General features: G+C 56.7%; 1 protein-coding gene across 2 annotated transcripts in view; it reads left to right on the top strand.

Annotated features, from left to right (window-relative positions):
- The window catches only part of PCNT (pericentrin), a 120,275-nt gene that overhangs the window by 8,713 nt on the left and 95,226 nt on the right, over positions 1-16,336 (top strand). The window contains exons 4-11 of one of the 2 annotated variants that reach the window (XM_047717643.1): positions 6,381-6,497; positions 8,226-8,481; positions 10,371-10,426; positions 11,567-11,741; positions 12,221-12,357; positions 13,603-13,714; positions 15,141-15,258; positions 15,608-15,683. In XM_047717643.1, the coding sequence (XP_047573599.1) occupies positions 6,381-6,497; positions 8,226-8,481; positions 10,371-10,426; positions 11,567-11,741; positions 12,221-12,357; positions 13,603-13,714; positions 15,141-15,258; positions 15,608-15,683 (1,047 nt within the window). Of the gene's footprint in view, positions 1-6,380; positions 6,498-8,225; positions 8,482-10,370; positions 10,427-11,566; positions 11,742-12,220; positions 12,358-13,602; positions 13,715-15,140; positions 15,259-15,607; positions 15,747-16,336 lie in introns of both variants that reach the window. The other variant, XM_047717636.1, reaches the window with a different exon arrangement.

The raw sequence follows: 16,336 nt of genomic DNA, 5'->3' as shown, positions 1-16,336 counted from the left end.
TAATTCTTCCTTCACTCGTTTTGAAGTAATAATATACTCAGTTTCTGTTCTTTTACTGATGAGCTTATTAAATAGAACATTTATACTTCTCTATGTGTAAACTTAATCAGTAATTTTGGTCTTTGAAAGTATAAGGATCTTAGAATATTTAAACTCCATTTATAAGTCTCTCAGTGTATGTTTTTGTTATTTTTTTATTATAAAATACACTTACCATAAAATTTACCATCTTAACCATTTTTTTTTTAAAGACTTATTTATTTTAGACAGAGAGACAGGGGGCATGCACAGAGCCGGGTGGAGGGACAGAGGGAGAGGGGGAGAATCTCAAGCAGACTCCCCCACTGAGCACAGAGCCTGACAAGTTGCTCGATCTCAAGACCCCAAGATCATGACCTGAGCCAAAACCAAGAATTAGGTACTTAACCACTGAGCCACCCAGGTGCCCCACACAGCCCATTTGTTTTAAATGCATTCATAATGTCATGCGGCCATCACCACTGTCCACCTCCATAGCTTCTGTCATCTTGTAAAGCTGAAACTCTGTTTGCTTTAAACAGTACGTCCCCATTCCCCCTCCCCAAGCCTCTGGCAGCCACCGTTCTACTTTCTCAGTCTCTGATTTTGACTATTCTAGGTACCACACGTAAGTGGAATATGTGTGTGTTTGTTTTTTTTGCGAGTGGCTTATTTCACTTAGCATGATATCCTCAAGGTTCATGTGTGTTGTAGCTTGTGACAAAGTTTCCTTCCTTTTTAAGGCTAATATTCCTTAGTATGATTAGACTGCTTTGTGGTAATCCATTCATCTGGGGGAGGATGCTTGAGTCTCTTCCACGTTTTAGGCATCGTGAGTAACGCTGCTGTGGATAAGGTGTGCAAATACCTCTTTGAGACTGTGCTTTCAAGTCTTTGGCGGTGTATGTCAATAAGTGTGCTCAATCAGATGGTAATTCTAATTTTAATTTTCGAGAAACCTCCACACTGTTTTCCACAGTGGCTGCCTCAGTTTACATTTCCACCAGCTGTGCACGTACTCACCAACACCTGTTTTCTCTTTTTTATAGTAGCCATCCTAGTGGGTGTCACATTCCTATTTGTTTGTTTAAGTAAACTCTGTGCCCAGCGTGGGGTTTGAACTCACGATCCTGAGATCAAGCATTGTACGCTCTACCAACTCTGCCAGCCAGGTGCCCCTGCTTTCCTTTTTTAAAAATAATTTTTAGTCCCACAGTTCGTTCAGCCTTCTATTATCCAGCCGTTCATTGGTTTAAATAAGCTTTTAGTTTGGGAAGAGTTAGAAGTTTACAGCAGAGTTACGGAGTGGGTGCCATTCCCGTACTCCCTCACCCCATTTTGTCCTGCTGGCATCGTGGACATGGGCACACGTGTCGGAGCTGAGGCCTTAACTCTGCAGCGTCACTGCTAACTGTGTACAGACTCGCTTGGGTCCCAGGAGTTTTCTAGCTACGAGTTTTTTCCGTCGGGGACTCTGCCCAGGACCACATCACTCTCAGTCGCCTCGCCTGCTTTGTCTCCTCAGGTCTCTGACCGCATCTCAGTTTCTGGTGACCGTTTGGAATAGCACTGGTCAGCTACTCGGGGACTCTCCCTCAGTCTGGGTTTCTCTGATGATTGTCGTTATTAGGGATTTCACCACTGAGGCGACATGCCCTTGTAGCCGCCTCCTGCCAGGCCAGGTCAGCCGGGTTTCCCCTTCTCCAGACTCTCCTCTTCGGGAGGGAGCCACTGAGCCCAGCACACTCTTCAAGGGACAGAAATTACGTGCTGCCTCCCACAGGGAGGGGTAGCCACACATTCTGTTTGTGATTCTTCTGTAAGGGAGAGTTGCCTCTTCTCCCCCATTAATTAATTTAATCACATATTGATACCAGCGTGGGCTCATGTGTATTTACGTTACACTTTCTGTTGTAACCTCAAACTACGTCGTATCTCTTTTGTTGCTTTAAGTGTTCCGGCTCGGGCCACTGGGAGCTTTTTCAGTCCGGCCCCTGCGTCCTGGTGACATGCCCCATCCTTTGTCTTAGAAGCACGTTCTGGCTTTCTTCAGGCTCGTCTTGCGCTCCCTGCCTCAGTTCTGGAGTCACACGTTTCTTCGAGGGGCCCTGGTTCCTTTCGTTTGATGCTAGTAGAAACCAAGACCGGGGCGCCGGGTGCGGTCACTGCTGGGTCAGTCAGCGGATGTGTGGGCACACCAGTCCGTGTGCGTGCAGTTATCAACTAACTGCAGTTAACTCTGTGTCTGTCTGTCCTTATGTACACTTATTAAAGTAAGCTTGAGCGCGTCCTGCTGGCCCCAGATCCAGTCCGGCACCACGGGGCTCCCCACGGAACAGCTCTACCCCTGCAAGTTTCCCTGTGCCCCCCACCCCCGCTGTCAGCCTCCCCTCCCTCACCAGCCCCGAGTGACTGCCTGCCTGTGTCCGTTCTGTACTTTTGCCTTTTCTGTGGTACAGATGGGATCCTAGAACGTGTAGCCTTTTGGGTCTGACTTTTTGAATCCTGTAGCACAACAGACATAGGGTTCATGCTGGCTGATTCTACAGTAGGACCCCCTTCACTTGGTTGCTTTACTGCGTGGACGTGCTCGTTGACCTGGCCTGGTTGCTTCTGCACGGTGGAAGGAGTCCTTCATTTTTTAGTGTCAGTTCTTGTGTAGGGTTAGCACCGTAGGTCCATTGTCTTCCTCCTTTGCTCTTTTTCAGGGTGCACGGCGGGACTCGCCCTTCTGTCTGCAGGACGCTCTTTAGCACTTGCTGCGGCGACACCCTTCTTGCGCCCATGCTCCCAGTTGATGTTTTCCTGAATATATTTTTGGCTTTTTCCCTTTGCTCCTGAAAGATAGCCCTGCCGGCGTGGACTCGGAGATTGGTGGTGGTGTGTCGCGTGCTGGGTGTTTGCCTGGCTCCGCCCCGGCTTCAGTGTCCACAGCCGCCAGCCCACCGTCCCTTTGTCCCTTTGCCACACTTCCTGCTTGGTCTTCCACACTCTCACTTTCCTAGGCCGAGATGCGCACATCTCATTTTACTAGCGCGACCTGGGACCTGGGCTCTTGCGTCTGTTGCTTCTAGCAGATCTCCGGGCGGCATCTGCACACACAGCGTCTGGCCCTTTCTCCAGGGGCCCCAAATCCCAGTGGCGGTTTTCAGAGCTCCTCTCGTGTGCACCTGTCCCATCTTCTTTTCTGCATGTTCCTTCTTTTGGTTACCCTGACGGATTTCGTCTGGGTTCTCTCTTCTTTACTGACTCTGTTCATCTGTGTGTCATCGGCTCCGAGATCCGTCTCTTGAGTTGCTGACTTTGGCTCTGCTCTCTGTATTTCGGGACCTATTCTGTTTGGACTCCTTAAAGACAGCGGTATCGTTTTGTGCCATGTAACGTTTCCTGGAGATACTTTGAAGCTGATTTTGTTTTAAGTGCAGCTGTACCTTTTCATGAGCAAATTGGTCTGAATTTTGCCCAGTGTTTAGAGGTGGTCCGTCCCTCTCTGTAGGTTACTGTAGGGCTTGGGCTCGTTTGGGGCTGCATACCTCTGTGGGGACCACCTGCCCATACTGCCGAAGGTCTTCTTTAACATTTTGTTCTGCAGGTTCCTGTTACTTCCTGGGGTAGCCTGTGTGTGCTCGCTTTTAGGGAGGTGTTTGTGTGGTTCCCATGAGAATATCTGTGTCCCTCGCTTGTGGGAGCCCCTCTGGACGGGTGCCAGATTTGTACCTGATAGGTGTCCCAGGAACAGCCCTTTGCTAGGACTTCTTTTTTCTTTTTAAGATTTTATTTGAGAGAGAGCGAGCGCACACAAGAAGGGGGAGCAGCGAGTGGGGGGGAGGGAGGAGCAGACTCCCCGCTGAGTAGGGAGCCTGACTGGACCCAGGGCTCCATCCCAAGACCTTGATGTCATGACCTGAGCTGAAGGCAGACACTTAATGGACTGAGCCACCTGTGTGCCCTTGCTGGGACTTGTTTTTACGTCAGTGTCTTGGCGGGGGGTTTCTGCATCCCACGGCATGTGCACGTTTGTAAACGTGTGATGAGCAGGCCTGGGTTTTAACGTTTCAGGGGAGACGCCCCCACCTGGCCGCCTTTGCCTCAGCATCTGGACGTGGGGCAGCTCCCTGGCCTCCCACACCCGGGCAGTCTTGCCGCACAGGCCTTCAGGACGCCTGCTTGTGTCCAGCATCTCATTTCTAACCGCCCCCCCGGCAAAGCTGCCAGTTCTGGGAGCGCGTGCTGCCCTCCCGTGTCCCTGTCCCCCTAGATCATTTTAGATTCTGGGTCCCTCCTGTCTGGCACCTGGTGGGTTCCCTCCCGGAGAGCATTTAGAGTCATTTTTGTTATATTTTATCCCACGATTCTGATGTTTGTAGCAAAAATGGTTTAAGATTCTGCCTTTTGTGTTTAAAACTGGACACTCCTATATTACCTTTTACCATTGGAAAGACCCCTTTAATTTGAAGAAGGATCCATAGTGATACTTAATGGCTCTAACACTCCCCTTGGAACGCTTTGCTTCCACGCGGTGAGCTGCACAGGTAGAGGCGCGCTGTGCCTCACAGCTATCGGGCAGACTCCTGGGCATCGCCGACATGTGCAGGGAGCAGCAGGGGTGGGCGTCAGGGCTGGGAGGTCCCAGAGGAGCTTAAGGAGGGGAGGCAGAGCCGGTCCATATGCGCAGGGGCCCCCTGGTGCATGAGGCAGGTGCCAAGTGGGACAGCAGGAGGGACCTGCCCCCTTCGGGGATTTTTCCCCAAGAGCAGCAGATGCACCGAGTTTTTCAAGGGGGTGACAAGGTTGGATTTGTTCTCTGAATGTATCATCTGGCCTCCAAGCCACTGACCTCACATTAGGCTGAGTGACCGTGGGGGCCAGTCACCTGTGCTCATGGAAATGGAGGGTGGCCAGGATGGGCCTTGGGCTGCTGTGGGGTTGCTGTGACGGGAGGCAGGAATAGGAGGACTGTGAGGGTTTGGGGGTGCTGTCAACTGAGGTGGATAATGTTGGAGGAGCCCTGGCTTGGGCAGGAAAATTCAGTCTGGTTTGAGTCTGAGGTGCCTTTTCAGTAAGCCCCGGAGAAAGGTCTGGGCTGTCAGGGAGGGGAAGGTGGGAGGCCTGTGGCTGTAGCACCCTGCTCTGGGGAGGGGGGGGGTGCTCTGGGCGGGGCCTGCTCCTGGCTGGGCATGATCCAGGCAAGGTCTTCTCTAGGCCTGGCCTGGGGCTGGTTGCGGGGTAGGGTAGGGGAGACTGGGATGCTCACAGAAGGCCTGTAGCTTTTCTTTTCCCTTTAGATTGCTGATGCTGAAAGTGTTCCTGGAGTTGGGAAATTCTTTTAAGTGGGCTCTGAGCCCAGCGTGCAGCCCAGCGTGAGGCTTGAACGCACGACTCTGAGATCAGGACGGGCTGAGATCAGGAGTCGGACGCTTGACCACCTGAGCCGTCCAGTGCCCCAGCCCCGGGAATATTAAGACGGAAACGTTTTCTCTATGGCGCTTGACGTATGCTGTCAGAATTGCTCATAAGGAAAAGTTGCACCAACTTACTCTGCTGTTGACGTGTTTGGTTGTTTCCATGGGACTTTGGTGACACTGAGGATCAATATTACCGCGAGCGTTTGCTGATTGACTAGCTATAAAGTGATATTCCAGTTTTACCTCTTCAGGTTCATGGAGCTCTTACTGGTACCACCCGTTGCAGGCGTCTCAAGTATGTCTTCCTTCCCGTAAGCGTCTCTCCTGACTGAGCAGCAGAGAGCCTGGGGAGCTCACGCTGCTGTCCGTCAGCAACACCTCTGGGCTTTTCCGCTTTACCCTAAGCCACGTGAACAGCCTGGTTGTCCTTTCGTAGTTATTTTTATCGAGATACGATGCGTGTGTATAAAATTCGTCGTTTAAAGTATATATACCAGTGGCTTTTGATACATCTTGTTGTGCAACCATCACAACTGTGTGATCCCAACACATTTTCATTACCCAGAAAGGAGCCTCATACGAATTAGCAGTCATTCCCCATTCCTCTGTCCGTCCGGCCCCTGGCACCCACTGGCCACCGTTCTGTCCCTGTGGATTTGCCGGTTCTGGACAGTTCATGTTCGCAGAACCGCACAGTGTGTGTCTGGCTGCTTTCACGGAGTCTAACGTTTTGAGATTCTCAGTGTGGTAGCTCCTTTTTATAGCAGAGTGATGCTCCCCCCAACCCCGACGGCTTTTCCACATTCTGTTTGTACGTTTGCTGGTGTGGACACAGCTGGGAGTCGTGCTGCCGTGAACACTGCTGGGCTCAGTTCCCTCTGGTGTGTCCTGAGTGTTTGTAGTGACTGTTTTCTCATGTGAGTTCTCTGGCTTACCTCCTTCGCTTTCCTTCTTTAGGAATGCGAACAAGAACGTAAGCTAGAATTTGCAGAGCTGACGAGAAGACCGAAGGATGCAGTTGGCGCACAGCAGCAGGTGGCCGTGGGGCTTCAGCGGCCGACAGAGATGCAGCAGGTGCAGCTGCCGACCTGGCGACGGGATGCTTGGGGGTGTGGCTGGTCCCTGCGCACTCGCCCTGTAATTTTCGCCAGTGGGTTTGGGGATCTGGGAGGGTTGCGGTAATACGGGTCTGTGCTGCAGGCTGGCTGTGGGGCTTTGAAAGGGCAGGTGGAGAGGTGTGCGGGACACCTGGGGGTGGTGCGTCTGGCCAAGGGCCACTCATAGCACAGCTAGCGGTTTCCCTATCAGCTGCCGCTCCTATTCATTAAACACAGGGGGTGCGTGGTCCTGAGGGGCCTCGAAGGAGAGAAGCTGTGAGCCAGGCCGCCCTGCAGGCACATCTGATTCCCCTGGTGGCTGCCGCCTCCGGGAAGCAGGAGGTGCTTGTGGCAGGAGGGCTGGTGCGCGTCCCTCCACCTCACTGTCGCCTTGCTGTCCTGCTGGAGGTCCCTGCTGACCTCTCTGGAGACCCATATTCTTGTCCCATGGTTTCTGCTTACTGCTTTCCTTTATCCATTTCGTTTATTTACTTTGAAGTATTTTAATTATTTATTTGACTGACAGAAGGTGGATGAGCAGGGAGAGCAGCAGGGAGGGGGAAAAGCAAGCTCCCTGCTGAGCAGAGAGCCCGATGCGGGGCTCGATCCCAGGACCCCGTGATCATGACCTGAGCCGAAGGCAGAGGCTTTAACCCACTGAGCCACCCCAGTGACCCCCCCTTTATTCATTTTATTTTTATACTTTTTGGGTGTCCCTTAAGTGTGTTTTTCTGTTGTTAGTGTTAGTTGGGAATAAGTATGCTTCCTGGAACTCTGGCCTTCTTCCAGATTCACCCAGGGCAGTGGAAGGAGCAACAGATTTCCCCTAGCTTAGCTAGGCACAGAAGCCTCTCCTTTGTCCCCTCTGCCCACCTTCCAGAGCGGTGAAGTGCAGAGCTCACTTGTCTCTGGTCTGGAGCCTGGGATTCCTGATGGTGTCACTCACTCAGCCACTGCTGGACCCTGTTTGGCCTCACGTTGTTCCGGCATTGGCAGTCACCATCCAGAGCTGCCTCCTGTCTGCATTCTGGTTATTGTCCCATGTTTCTGATGGGGGCCTTTTTTTTTTTTTTTTTTTTTTTTAAAGATTTTATTTATTCATTTGACAGACAGAGATCACAAGCAGGCAGAGAGGCAGGCAGAGAGAGAGGAGGAAGCAGGCTCCTGGCCGAGCAGAGAGCCCGATGCGGGGCTCGATCCCAGGACCCTGAGACCATTACCTGAGCCAAAGGCAGAGGCTTAACCCACTGAGCCACCCAGGCGCCCCATCTGATGGGAGTCTTGCAACATCTGGAATGACTGCTCCCCTGTCTCCAGCCGGGATGGGCCTCTGGGCTGGGGAGTCTGCCTGGAGGAGGTTGGGGGCTATCCTGCGTGGCTGCGTGTGGCCTGTGTCCTCGAGGAGGAACTGCAGCCCCTGCTGTCTGCAGAGAGTTTGGGTGGAGGCAGGGCCCTGTGGGCCAGAGCGGCTTCAGGAACGGCCGGCTGGGCCATTTCGGGTGGCTGGGGAGCCGCCAGGCTGGGCCTGGCCGCCTGAGGTCCTGTGGGGCGCTGAGCTGGTACTGTCCCTGGAGCACGAGGCTCCTGGGATGCGGGTGGAGAGAGCCTGCGGGGGGTGGGGTGGGGGCTGCTGCTGTAGCGAGTTGGCAGCCCTGGCCCCGCCAGGCCGTGTGCTGGAGCTCCCGGAAATGGCCCTGTCCCGCAGCCGGTGCCCTCGCTGGAGCTGGAGGCGCTGCGCCTGAGTCTGAGCAACATGCACGCCGCACAGCTGGAGCGCATGCAGGCCACCCTGCAGAGGGAGAAGGAGGCCGCGCTGACCGAGTTGCAGGCCGCGCTCAACGGCCGTCACGCCCAGGAGTTGGCCCTGCTGCGGAGCCAGCAGCAGCACCAGCAGGCGCGGGCCCAGGAGCAGCACGCACGGGAGCGCGAGGAGATGGAGCTGCGCTGCCACCAGGAAACAGGTGCGGCCGTCCCGGCCTGGCCTGGGGGCTCGGCGCCCGCGGCTACCTCTGGAGAGGCAGGCCGGTGACCCGGCCAGGGGCAGGTGTCCCATCCCGAGCTCCCCGAGAGCGTGCGGGGCACCCTGCTGGGGGGCGGGGCTCTGCGGTCCCCTCGCCCGCTGTCTGCTTCTCCCCTGGGCTTGTGTGCATTTCTGAAGTGGGGTCCTGTCATGGGAGGTGATCTGCTTGTGTGCCGGAAGCATCCGTGTCCGCCTCTGGCGGGACTGTCTGTGGCTGAGCGTTGTTGACCACCCCAGATGCTCCTGGACACAGACCCCGCGTCCCACGGGCTCCTCCCTCTGTTCCTGGTGGGGCCGTGTCACTCCCGGGGGACAGCTGCGGCACCGGCTCCTTTGGTGATTTTCTGGCCTAGACTGAGCTCTTTCTCTACACCTAAGATTGAATTTTATGGGTTATTTTCCCCGAATTTTATGTTTTAATGGTTTTTTCCAATTTCTTTGTTAGTCACTACTTTTGAAGACCTCAGTTTTGTGAACACCAACTTGATTGTGTTCTAATTCACATACCATACAATTTTCCCATTTGTTTATTTGTTTATTTATTTTTAAGATTTTATTTATTTATTTGACAGACAGAGATCACAAGCAGGCAGAGAGGCAGGCAGAGAGAGAGGAGGAAGCAGGCTCCCTGCTGAGCAGAGAGCCCGATGCGGGGCTCGATCCCAGGACCCTGAGATCATGACCTGAGCCGAAGGCAGTGGCTTAACCCACTGAGCCACCCAGGCGCCCCCAATTTTCCCATTTAAAGTGTGCATTTCAGAGTCGTGCAAACGTCCCACAGTCTAAGGTTAGAACATTGATCCCCAGAAAGAAACTTGTGCCGACGCGGTCACCCCCATTTCTCTGCTCGTCTGCTGGTCGAGTTTTTCACTTGAAAATTGAAAACAGCAGCCTGGATGTGGTGCAAGTCGCCCTCTTCTGGGTCCCACCCCTAGCCCTCAGAGGGAGCCAGTCTTCTCATGTTCCAGGGATACCATCCCATGTTTCCTTATGTAGAGTCAAGCAAACATAAGTAGTTTTATGTCCTCCCATTTTGGCTCATTTTTTAAAAGCACAGAACATGCTTTCCTTTAGGCTCCTTCCAATGCTGTCTTCTCTCTGCTCACCCTGGGGAATGGGACCACAGAGGGGTCCACACCTGCCCTCTGCTCCATGAGGCTCTGCCATGGGCTGGGCCCCTGTGACCTCCCCTCTGAGGTGGTGTCTGGCCTTTGCTTGAGCTCTGGGCTTGCTCAGGCCGCCCTCACTTTGTACGTGTGCCGTCGTTGCCTGGCCCCAGCTCCCCTCCACCCTTTCCTGAGGTCCCTGTGTCTCTTCCTGGTGCCCACGTCCCCAGGTGTGCGCACACCTCTCAGTCCCTGCCAGGCCATGCCCACTGGTCCAGCCTCATCCCTCCTCTGCACATCTTCTCTTGTGGTTCTTCCCTTGGGGCTTGGGAGCTGATGGGTCCTGGAAGGTCTTTGTCTGTCTTTCATACCTTGCCTGGAGTCTGGCACAGTGGGAGGCTGGGCGATGGGCTCAGGGTGCGTGGGGGCCCGGTGTGGGGCAGACAGACCAGAAGGGGCTCCCGGGTCTAATGTGCCAGCTTGCGTGGGGCTGTCAGGCTGGCTGAAGGCTTTGTCCTTGGTTTGGGTAGGAATAGAATTTGGTCGATAGGTCACACGTGGAATTGTTGTTCCCTCACGGACGTGCCCTCTCGTCCTCTCCGTGTTGGCGAGCGTTCCTATGGCGTGGCCTTTAGGAGCCAGCAGCCCTCTCCCCTGCGAGTGGTGGGGGTGTGGGAAACTCGGAGACTCTGTGGTCTGACCTGCTTTTATGTTTCTCTTGCAGCTGAGCTGAAGGAGAAGTTACAGTTAGAAATGGAGAAGAACGCACGGATGCTAGAGGTAGATGTCGTTAGCAACGTCACTCTGCGTGTACGGCATTCCCCTTTCCCCTCCATCGCTCCATCTCCCCACAGGAGAGCCCCTCACCTGATTCAGACAGAATGCAGTCACAGCTCTAATTGAACGTGCTGGTAGAAAACACATGCCTTTTGCTGTAGAGGGAGAGCATTCCTTCCTGTGTACAGGGTGTTAGCGCGGCTCGTGTGGGGTCACGCGTGCTTCTGTTGTCACAGGAAGCTCTGGCACCCTGAGCTCTGATTCCTAGGGGGCCCTGTGGCCTGGCTGTCGCTGTGCGCCGGGACGGACGGACATCGCAGGGCAGGGAGGTGCCCTGTGGCAACTGAGTAAAATGTGGGGTGCCGGTCCCAGGCACCTCGGGGGAGCGTGTTGGGGAGGGGTGGGGCAGAGCCGCTGTGCGGCCGATGCCTCAGCTGACCCCTTGTGCTGTGCTGACTGTGCATTCTGCGGTGGTCCCGCTGACTCCCCCACATCCCTCCTGGAGAAAGAGTTCTGTATTAGGGTGGGACGGAGTTAGCTCCTCTCTAAAGAAGCCCCTCCCTGGAACGTTCCATCCTGGCCATGTATCCCTTTCTCGGGGCCGCAGTTGTGGAAGGGCTGTTGGTGCCAGTGACAGCAGAGGAAGTGGCTGGTGTTGGGGGACGTTGGTGACATTAGGGGACACGTGTCTGACATTGGGTACGTGGGCGTTTGTGTCCTAGCTGTTCTGATCATGTAGTTGGTGGAGGACAGCTGTTAGTCCCAGGCGGGAGGCTTGTGCCCCAGCTCCCACCCCTCTGTGCCGGACAGCAGGGACTCATTTCTTAGGGCATCTGGGACAAAGTCAGCCCTTGGCAGAGGTCAGGTGACATCACTGTAGCATCTTGGGTCTTTTGTGGAGGACGTGTGTGTGTGTGTGAGAATTACTGAGCATGACCTCTGTCCTCGCTTCGTTTCTGGGCAGGTGTCCCTTGCTGTCTGCTCCTGTCCCTGTGGGTGGTGGGGGCCATCCAGCTTCCTGTACTGATAGTCTGGTCTGGGTGTAGTGACTGTCCACACCTGGGTTTCGAGTGCAATTTAAATTATTTACCACAGATCGTCCACCGTTGGCCCATAGTTTTTTTTTTTCCTTACTTGAATTAGAACCTGAAGCGAGAATGGGAAGCCGAGAGAGAGTTATGCTTAGAAAACCTACGCAGAGAATTGTCTGCAAAGCATCGGTTGGAGTTGGAGAATTTGCAAGACCAGCTTAAGAACGAACTGGCAGAACAGAAAGCGGAATTGGAGAAGATTTTTCAAGCCAAAAATCAGGCTGAATGTGAGTTTCAAGTTCGAACAATCGGGTTTGAAGAGGGGACGTGTGCGTGTGTTTTGCTAGAAGGACAGTTCCGTGCGGTGCCAGGCCCTTGCTGGGGACGAGCATGTGCATTTCCTTGCCAGGGGGTGGTGGCTGCATGTCACCCACAGCGATGGAGACAGGAGTGGGTCTGCTGGGCGGCTCAGGCTCAGCCTTGGGCTCTCCCCTCGGTGAGCACAGGCTTCTCCGGCTCCCTGACCTCCCCTGAAACCTTGGTTTCAGGGGTGTTTGTCCACGTTCTGTGATGGTTGTTAAGAAAGCAACGCCGCTATTGTTCACGTTCTGTTCTTGTCGCCCATCACATGGTGCCATCATGGTGAGGAGCTGGTGGCTGTCCGGGTTGCTCCCCAGGAGAGCAGAGTGCTGGGATCATGGGGTCTGGAAGGAGCCGTGCTCCACGTGGTTGGGAAGGCCACGTGCTCAGGGAGGTGTGTGCCCAGGTGCGCTGAGGACTCTGGAGACCCAGCAGGATGCGGCCCTGAGGCAGCTGCGCGAGGACCTGCAGTCCGAGAGCGGTCGGCACGTGCGGGACTTGGAGCAGAGGCTCCGCGACCAGGAGGTGGCCAAGCAGCTCGAGGTGGGCAGGGATGTGTGTGTGTGTGTCAGCCGCTCGGCAGGGAGGGGAGGCTTTAGAAGATTCTGGGTGGGATCGTTTCACGTTCTGGTGTTAGCTCAAACTTAAGTAGTAGATTTAGAGCCCGTTGGTTTCTAGTAGATGGAGAAGTAAGGACAGCGTGTGGAGCTGGCATGAGTTATGCTGCATCGTACACACGCAGAGTTGGTGTTCTTTACCAGGGTCCCTGGGACCCAGACTCCAGGCATTACGGGTCTAAGGCCAGGTTCTCTGATTGTGACCCTAAAGAAACACGAAGTCTCAGAGACTGAGCCAGAAATACTTCTGCTGCTTGTGCGTTCAGAACTCTTCCAGGGAGACGTCACATTCCCACAGTGGGTGGTGTGGTCAGATCTTACCCAGACACCCGAGGGCTTCTGTCCCGAGGGCCATCAGTGCCCCAGCATCAGGCCGAGAAATCAGAGAGGCAGAGTCCGTGTTGGCCTGTGCCCGGATTTCAGAAGAGAACCCAGGAGAACCTTGTGCTTCTGTCCCCGTGGTGTCCACACCCACTCCCGGCTTCCTTGCCCCATCACCCCCATGCTCATTCTCCCTTGCTGATGGGAAAGGAACACGGAAGGGCACCTTCTGTCCTGTCCCTGCATGGGGCCACCCGCAAGGCAGCAGGCCAACCTCAGGGGCACTGCAGGCCGGAGCTCCCATGTCCTGTGTCCCCTCTGGCAGGGCTTGTCCTTCAGCGCTGACCCCTGCACTTGTACCCACCCCCTTGGTGCCTGGGGAACACGTGCAGCCTGACCCCAAGCCCCCCGTGAAGGCAGTGGTAGCTGCTCTCAGTTCCGTGGGTGCAGGGTTGGCTGGCTCTGTTCACCCTGAAGAGACCCTTCCCGGGGTGGGGGGTAACCAAAAAATGCAGAGAACACCCCACCGTGCCCCAGGAGGAGGAGGGAGGGACCCCCGGGAGGCTGGTGCTGACCAGCAGCTTGGGCAGGAGCCTGGCCCTCCCTGCCCCGACAAGTTAGAAGGACGTGTGTCTAGGACAACAGAGAAAGTTTCCGTCCTCACTCAGCGAGGGGAAGGCCAGGCAGCGAGCGGGGAAAGGCGCGTGAGGAATGAGCCGTGTGCGGCCGCTGTGGCTGGTTCACTTTTGGCTGCAGGCCTGGGGTCTCACCGCGCGTGCCCCAGAGCTGGGCACAGACCTTCTGGGCTTGGTCTCGGGCGGCGTCTCACGCCGCAGCCTTCCTCTTGCAGTTAGAGAGCCTCCGAGCGTCGTACGCTGCGCTGAAGGCCCAGTCGCAGGAAGAGATCCGGCGCCTGTGGTCCCAGCTCGAGTCTCCGGGACCCGACAGTCAGGACCCGAGCGGTGAGGCATTTGCTGTTCAGAGCTCATATCCTCGGAAGCTAACGCGGTGTTTCCACGGGGCCGTGACAGTTGTAGCACGGAGAGCGGCTTTGCGAGCTGCTGGAGGTCGTCGTGTGGTTTTCAGGCGCAAACCCGAGGGCCTTGGCTTCACCGGGGAGCCAGGGGTGGCAGCGTCGCGGTGTTGCTCACCTGCCGTGAGGCATCTGTGGAGGGGGGCCGGCGAGGCTTACAGCTGTAAGCCATATGGGCTGGGTGCCGGCGCTCCTCATCCTGCCGTGCCCCTGCACCCCTGAGCTTGCCTGGGGCAGTGCTCTCGGGCTCCTGTGGCCCCGAGGGGGTTGCCCACGTCGGCCGGGCCCAGCGGCTCGCCCGGCTCCTCCTGTGGACCCTCTGTGAGAGGGGTCCCTGCTCGTGGGCCGTGCCTCCAGCGGGGATGTCGGGGGACGCGGGCGAGACAGGCGGACTCGTGTGTTCCTCCTGCTGCTCTCCACGTGGAGCCTCTGCAGTCCGGGGGTCAGCCTTGCTGGGCACACATCACTGGGGGCCCAGAGCAGGGCTGGGAGGAAGGGCCAGAGCCTGTGTGGTGGGCGAGGCCACGCCCATCCTCTCACGCCTGGCCTTTGCCACGAGCCTGTCCATGGGGGGGGTGTGGCTCCCGGCTCTGCGGACGCTGCCGTGTGAGCTCCTGCGCTCAGCTCTCCCCAGCCCGTGGAGAGCCTCGCGCTGGCCTCCAGGGTCCTTCCTGGGACGTTCGTCTTGAAACTTCCGGGTAGTGACCAGTTCCCGTCCACGGTATTGTTAAGTGGCTGGACGCACCCTCTTACTGGAAACGGCAATTCCGATACATTTTCCCACGGTTGGCGTCCGATCCAGTTCTCCTGCTCATAGCGAAACGCCACAGGCGCAGGGCTGGGAGCCGCATGCCCCGTCATGGCTGGTGCTGCGCAGGTCCAAGTGGGTGGCGTGACGGGATTTTCTGTCCAGGGTCACCTGCGGCCGGAATCAAGATGCTGGTGGGGCCCAGCGTGGCTCACGGTGGCTGGGGCAGGATGAGTCCCTGCGGTGGGGGGGTCTGAGGTCTTTTGTCCTTGCTGGCCGTCGGCCGGGGCTCTCAGGCCCTGGGGACCGCCCACATCCCTGCTCTGCGGCCCCAGCCGCCCATGGAGACCTGCTGGCATTTCTGGTCTCTGTGATGCCCACAGCGCCAGCCTGAGAAGCGCTCTGCTTCCGGGGGCCCACGGGCTCCGCTGAGGTCGCCCTGGCCAGCTCCCCGTGGAGGCACCGCCCAGCATAAGCCACGGAGGGTCCCGCTGCGCCTTCACGGGGACCAGGACCGGGCCCTTCCTGGAGCTGAGGTCTGCAGTGTGTCCTGATGTGTCCTCCGTGTCTGGCCTGGAAGTGACTGCGGAATTCCTTCCCCTTGAAGGGTTCCACGACCAGCTCCCGGCCCGCACGCCTCACGGGGAGGAGCAAGAGCTCCGGAGACAGGACCCGCGGTGGCGGCAGCAGCGAGAGGAGTCTGTTCTCGAGTCTGCGCAAGTCAGGTGCACGGGGCCTTTCGTCTTCGGTGTGTTCTCAAAATACGGGGCCTTTGAGCTGATCGGGGTCTGGTTTTATTTGTGGTTTCCTGCCCATGGAGACTGGGAGCCTCGTGCTTTAGAAACAGCTGCTGCTTGAGCCTCGAGCAGGAGAGGGTTCAGACGAGGAGCTGCATGGGACCTGCAGCTCCGGGGTCCCCTCTGCTCCAGCACGGGGTCCTGCCAGGTGGTCCCACAGCCACGGCCCGCTCGGCCCAGGGCTCCCGTCCTTGACTGGGGTGGGGGGGGTCGCTGTGGAGGGAGCAGGGAGGGAAAGGGCATACGAGGAGGTTTTAAAACGTGTCTTCTCTCCTAGTGCACCCGGGGTGTTTCTAGAAGAGAGGACTGGAGAAGGGAGAGAGCACCTCGAGGGACCCCGCCTTCAGCCGGAGGTGACGGCCCCTCTTCCCTGCATTGAGGGAGCGGACGCGGAGCGCTCGTTTCAGGAGCACGAGGTGCTGGTGTTGGCAGGTGTTGCCGGTGACTGCCCCTCGGTCTCCTTAACGCCTGTCAACCCCAGGGCTCCAGACTTTCTTCTTCTTGTGACGAGGACTTTTAGGATCTACCGTCTTAGCCGCTCCCGCGTGTCCAGTACAGCTTTGTCTCTGGTCACCAAGCGCCGCACCCCCAGACTCTGTTCTGTGACCGGAGGCTCGTGGCCTCTGACCCTCCCTCCCGTTCTGCCCACGCCCACCCCGCCTCTGGCGCCTCCGCTCTGTATCCATCAGCTCGGTTAGCGTCGCCCGGGGCAGTGACGTCACGGGGGGCGTGTTTCTCTCCGACTTATTCCGCTTCTCCCCTCGGGGTGTGTCCACGTTGTCACGAATGGCTTGTTCTTCTTCGTGGCTGAGGAATGTTCGGTCGTGTGCGCCGCATCCTCTCGGTCTGACCGTCAGTCCGCGGACGCCTGGGCTGTGTGCGCTTGAGATGTGGTGTCCTGTCTCCTGAGTGTCCCTTTACTTATGGTGATGCGTGGGGTGTTGGTGGCCCGGGTCTCGTGGCTGTCACCCGGGGCAGGTGGCGTGCGGGATGACGGAGGCCCCAT

This window comes from Lutra lutra, chromosome 1, assembly GCF_902655055.1.
Source record: "Lutra lutra chromosome 1, mLutLut1.2, whole genome shotgun sequence".
Taxonomy (NCBI): Eukaryota; Metazoa; Chordata; class Mammalia; order Carnivora; family Mustelidae; genus Lutra; species Lutra lutra.
Note: the sequence above shows the minus strand (reverse complement) of the source record. Positions and strands in the feature narration are given on the sequence as shown.